Raw genomic sequence first — 6,179 nt, forward strand, 5'->3', positions numbered from 1 at the left:
CCTTCTGGTCTATGTGACTTTAGTACGACGAGTGCCATAAAAAAGAAAAATACTGCAGATGCTGGAAATATGAAATGAAAACGCTGGTCAGGGCAGCATCTGCGAGGGAACAAAAGTTGTTTAAAACAGAGTCACGGATGTAGGTGGGTAAGGAGTGGACAAAGGATTCCTTTAGCCACTTTGATATAAATGAGATGGATGCCTGAATGGACTCAAGGGGATATAAAGGAAGCAATACTGTTCAATTCTTGGAGAGATTGGAAAGTGGCAGCCAATTTGGCAGAAGAAAAACAAAAAAACTTGTTACAAAAGGGATCCACTCCCTGTGAATGACATTCCTTATACTGTCGAGCACAAGAAAAGCAGTCAGCAGGCTTGAATGATTTTGTTTGTGCTGGTGACTGTACGGATGTCAGTCCCAAGGAGCGGATCGCTTTTTCTCTCCGGCATCAACACCAAGCATGTACAAGTTAAGATATCACAAGATCAGCACAAGGACTGTTCCTTTCTAATCCTGAATCAATGCTGGCTGTTATTTACTAGGTTGTCATTCAGGTAATCCTCAAATTTACTTTTAACCACTTATTCCATTATTTTACCCATTACTGATAAAGCAGTATGTCTCCCTTTTTGCAAATGACCACCACATTAACCCGAGTTTAGTGGGACCTGCCCAACTTCTTCATAATGACCACTGTATCCTTTTCTAAAATAACCCATAAAGAAACACCAAGTGTCACCAACCGAAAACTAAACAAAGGTGCCCCCCTATTAAAGGGGCACAACTAATAAAGAACTTATAAACTTAAATAATAATGTTATTACTATTATCCACTATACACTCCAATCCCTGCAGTGCCCATCAGTCGCGGAAGGCCTCGCGTGTACCAGCTGACACCGCGTGCTCCTTCTCCAGGGCCACCCGGGCACGGGCAAGGCTGCAAAGAAGAGGCAAGCAACCAGAGCGACCATCCCCAAGGGTCATGTCTAACCTGGACCCGTAGATGGTCACCTTGGATAGGCCCAGGAGCAGACCCACGAGGGGGTCCTCCAACTTACCAGCCTCCCCTCCGCACCGGGCAGCCAAAGATCAGGAGCGTGGGACTGAAGTGGAGCCAGATGATGAGGAGCAGCCCCTTCAAATAGTGGAAGAGGCACTGCAACCTCTCGCATTGAAGGAAAATGTGGAACATGGACTCATCCAGGCCACAAAAGTTACAGGTGAGCTGCAAGTCCATAAAATAGCTCAAGTACTGCTCTGTGCAACTCCCTCCACCCTAGATCCCCAATGGATGACCACTGTAATCACAAATTTCATCCCTGGTCTCTCTCAGTCCTCTGGAATAAATACCATCCATCCAGGAGATTTATTTGTTGTGTATCCTTTTAGCTTGAGTAGGACTTCCACCTTATTTATATCAAAGTTGTTAATTCTACCTGGATTATCAGTATTTGAGGAGGGCATGTTGCTCATTCGTTCCTTCAAGCGTTCACTATGGAAGACATCATTTGGTCTACACCATGGAAGACATCATTTGGTATATTAATAATTTATGTACATTCCTAGTTTCTTTTAGGGTTCTCACCTATTTTCTGACTGAAAGACGTTTCTTCCTTTTATGTTTTGCACCTGTAGCTATTCCCTTTTATGGCCTTTCTAGCCAAGAGGGAGGAAATTTCTATTCTATCAACCTGAAGGCTGTCAATCTAAGTCCCAGAGACAAAAGGAGTGGGACCTGGAAATCACACTATGCAATAATAGTGTACAAACACTTGGTGCTTGAATGAAATTGCTGTGTTTGGTATTTTAACAGAGGTATTAATGAGCTAAAGCCTTTACTAAAATAGTGGACAAAGGACTTTCACATGAACACCTTAAGCACTCCCAAGCTATTGCACAGCATAATTTCCAGGCCTACGTGTTTAACTCTTGAATAGCCCAGTCGCCTCCACCCCTCCCACACAAAATCAATGGCCATACCATCAATAATCTCTCAGTGACAGCAGGTCAAAATACATTCTATTTCCTTCAACATCAATTCAGTTCTGTTTGAAGTACATGATAGATTAAAGCTGAATTTTCTGGTTAAGGAGCAGCACATCAGTATCCTGGAAAACACATGTGTAATTTCCTTCCTGCCTGCACCTTGCTCTGTAACATCTTAAAAGATGGGTAAAGCAGGTATTTATATTCATGAGAAGATTTCTGGGAAGAATCAAATGATCACTGAAAAACTGCCACCTGTACTGGATCTGTACAACAAACTGTTGTGTAGCATTTTCTATTTGACTGTGCCTTGAAACAGCTGACAAACTTATGATTGTTTTGAATGTAACAGTTATTTAAATTCTGCCTGGCTTTGCTTACAGTTTTGGAAGATTTTATTAACCTGCTCTTTTTTTAAAAAAAAGAAATCACTGAAACTATCTAGGGTTTCTGAGGAGACAAGAGACTATCTGTAGTCTTTGAAGCGAATCTATGTGAAACCTCTGAAAACTGTTAAGTAATCAGAAATTATGTAGCTGGTTAGAAAAAGGAAAGAAAATCTATGTATAAAAATTAATACATACAGTTTAACATTAAAGTTGCAAACCATCTTTTTCTTTTTCAGGGAGCTAGCTAAACTACTATTAAAAAGGTTACTTTTGCTACTTCTCATTTGTTTTATTACTTTTTAATAAATTTGTTTGGAGGTTTAATCCTAAAATGAGGTATAGGGTAGTTGTAATCCATTCTAAGACAAGGAGGATTCTCTGGCGGATTGGGATAGAACCAGTAGTTAAAATAATCTTTTAAGAAAAAGGGTTCTCTATGGAATGAAAGTCGCCTAGTTATCAGTCAAGGCACTTTACAGGATCTAGGAACATAGGAACAGGAGTAGGCCATTCAGCCCCTCGTGTCTGCTCCGCCATTTGATAAGATTATGGCTGATCTGTGCTCTAACTCCATATCCCTTAATACCTTTGGTTGCCAAAAAGCTATCTATCTGACATTTAAATTTAGCAATTGAGCTAGCATCAATTGCCGTTTGCGGAAGAGAGTTCCAAACTCCTACCACCCTTTGTGTGTAGAAATGTTTTCTAATCTCACTCCTGAAAGGTCTGGTTCTAATTTTTAGACTGTGTCCCCTACTCCTAGAATCCCCAACCAGCGGAAATAGTTTCTATCCACCCTATCTGTTCCCCTTCATATCTTATAAACTTCGATCAGATCACCCCTTAACCTTTGAAACTCCAGAGAATACAACCCCAATTTGTGTAATCTCTCCTCGTAACTTAACCCTTGAAGTCCGGGTATCATTCTAGTAAACCTACGCTGCACTCCCTCCAAGGCCAATATGTCCTTCCGAAGGTGCAGTGCCCAGAACTGCTCACAGTACTCCAGGTGCGGTCTAACCAGGGTTTTGTATAGCTGCAACATAACTTCTGCCCCCTTGTACTCCAGTCCTCTCGATATAATGGCCAGCATTCCATTTGCCTTATTGATTATTTTCTGCACCTGTTCATGACATTTCAATGATCTATGTACCTGGATCCCTAAGCCCCTTTGGACATCCACTGTTTTTAACTTTTTACCATTTAGAAAGTACCCTGTTCTACCCTTTTTTGATCCAAAGTGGATGACCTCACATTTGTCTACATTGAATTCCATTTGCCAGTTTTGCCCATTCACCTAATCTATCAATATCCCTTTGTAATTTTATGTTTTCATCTACACTGTTTACAATGCCACCAATCTTTGTGTCATCGGCAAACTTAGATATGAGACTTTCTATGCTTTCATCCATGTCGTTAATAAATATTGTGAATAACTGAGGCCCCAAGACAGATCCCTGCAGGATTCCACTAGTCACATCCTGCCAATGTGAGTACCTACCCATTATCCCCACTCTGTCGCCTTTCGCTCAGCCAACTTCCTAACCAAGTCCGTACTTTTCCCTTGATTCCATGGGCTTCTATCTTAGCTAACAGTCTCTTATGTGGGACTTTATCAAATGTCTTCTGGAAGTCCATGTAAATAACATCCATTGACATTCCCCTGTCCACTACTTTAGTCACCTCTTCAAAAAATTCAATCAGGTTTGTCAGGCACGAGCTAAGGCTCACCAATGAGTTGTCTGAAATATAGATGCCAAAAATATCTAGAGCAAAAAAGGGTGAAAGAAAGCCAGAATCTAACACTGGCAGTTCTAATAAATAACACCATGGTGGGTCTGTATGTTTCTTGATTTTATTTTCGCCCAAATCTGTGTGCAGGTGCCTGAAGTTCTGCTATTAAACAATGTGCTAAATTATGGGGCTTTTACTGATTTAACCCTGTTTGTGACACAACAGCAGACCTGCCCCAATCTGAGAACAGCATCTACCCCAAAACATTAACCGGTCTTTTCTCTTTTTCAGATGCCATGCGCTCCCAGTACTTCCTGTTCTTAAATTTCTGATCCCCAATGTTTGAAAATGCTCCCCCTTCCCAGTGCCATCCACACTTGATTTTGTTAAGCAATGCAGCTCTGATTTGATGCTTAAGTCAGCCATGGCTCAGTGGGTAGCACTCTCACCTCTTAAGCCAGCAGGCTCATGGGTTCACGTCCCACTCAAGACTTGAACGCAAGGTCTAGGCTGACACTCCAGTGCAGCACTGAGGGAGTGGTTGGATTAGACATTTAACTGAGGCCCCATCTGCCCTCTCAGATGGGCATAAAAGATCCCAGGACCTATTCCAAGAAGAGCAGGGGAGTTCTCCCTGGTGTCCTGCACAATATCTAGCCCTCAACTAACATCATTAAAACAGATTACCTGGTCATTATCACATTGCTGTTTGTGGGAGCTTGCTGTGCACAAATTGGCTGCTGCGTTTCCTACGTGACTACACTTAAAAAGTACTTCATTGGCTGTAAAGCGCTTTGGGACGTCGTGAGAGGCGCCATATAAATGCAAGTTTTTATTTCTTGATTGTTAAGTGACCACAGCTCCGTGTCTGTGATCAGCCCCACTAGCTGCCCTCGACCTGCCCGGTTACCTGGCCTGTTTGAGGAGATTCTCCGCCGAGGCCCCGAACATCCCGACACTTTATAAATCTCCCCGGACTCGGGAGGGACGCCAGGGGGCGCGTACCACAATGTTTGTTCTCTTCCCCCTTCCTTTCTTGTCCGGCTGGAAAGCAATTCACCCGGCGAGAGGTTCCGGGGGGGGCGCCAAACCACCTGTTGCGTGAATGTGCTCCAGTTGCGTAGGGCTTTGAACTGAATGGAAGTTTTACTTTAAACACTGGGAGCGGTGGGAATCCTAGCGTGAAGAGACAGCCGATGGTCTGCAACTATACCCCAGCGTAAGAGCAGCCTGCACGCCAATAAATCGGACATTGGCTTTTGAACAAAAAAAAAATGACCCGTTTTGATACATCGGGCTCTCAGGAAATAAATGCAGCTCCACGTCTTTAATTGGGTTGGTTTGCAAACTTTTACTGATTATAAATGTCGCTTCTGAAAGTTCCCCCTGTTGACACGTGAAAGAAGATGTTAATGGAGCATTCTGGAGCGTGAACAATGTTAATAATTAGAACCAGTGCCAGCGGAGAGCCGTTCTGGCAAAGTACATCTATTGATACCAATGATTGTCAGTTGGTGCCAAAGGAATATTCTCACTTCTTCCACCAGGGAGTTATTTTAGAATTCAGGAAATATTCTGTAATGATTTACCAGCGTACATTCTATTGTGGGGATTATACATTTTGGTGACCAGATTCAAAAATTAGTCACACACGTGGGCTAGAACATCATCTCCAAGCTCAACTTCTCCAATGCTCTTCAAACCAGCTTCCCCGCCTCAACCCTCCACAAGCTTCAACTCATCCAAAATGCTGCAGTGAGCACCCTTATCCACACTAAGTCCCATCTTCTCCCAGCTCCACTGGACCCAGTAAAATAACCAAAATTCTCATTGTTTTCAAATCCCCCCACACTTACCTTAGCGATCTCCTCCTGCTTTGCCACTCTACGTGCACTCTTTGCTCCTCGAACCTAGGCATCACTTGTTCCCACTCACCCAGCTAAACCATTGGTGGCTGTTTGTTCAGCCACTGCAAGCTCCCTCTCCACTCCCTGCATTCCAGAACCTTCTCAAAAGTTTTCTCGTCAACAGTGCCTTCAGTGCCCCAACCCTAACATTTTCCATGTCTC

At 43.0% G+C, this 6,179-nt stretch overlaps 1 protein-coding gene across 2 annotated transcripts in view; it reads right to left on the bottom strand.

Annotated features, from left to right (window-relative positions):
• Positions 1 to 5,122, bottom strand: part of ap5z1 (adaptor related protein complex 5 subunit zeta 1) — a 48,372-nt gene extending 43,250 nt beyond the window's left edge. For both annotated transcript variants that reach the window (XM_068002891.1, XM_068002890.1), the window contains exon 1: positions 5,021 to 5,122. In XM_068002891.1, coding sequence (XP_067858992.1) covers positions 5,021 to 5,061 — 41 coding nt within the window. In that variant the 5' untranslated portion in view covers positions 5,062 to 5,122. The remainder of the gene's footprint in view (positions 1 to 5,020) is intronic.
• Positions 5,123 to 6,179: the final 1,057 nt, after the last annotated feature.

The sequence above is a fragment of the Heptranchias perlo genome, chromosome 22, assembly GCF_035084215.1.
Source record: "Heptranchias perlo isolate sHepPer1 chromosome 22, sHepPer1.hap1, whole genome shotgun sequence".
NCBI classification, from domain to species: domain Eukaryota; kingdom Metazoa; phylum Chordata; class Chondrichthyes; order Hexanchiformes; family Hexanchidae; genus Heptranchias; species Heptranchias perlo.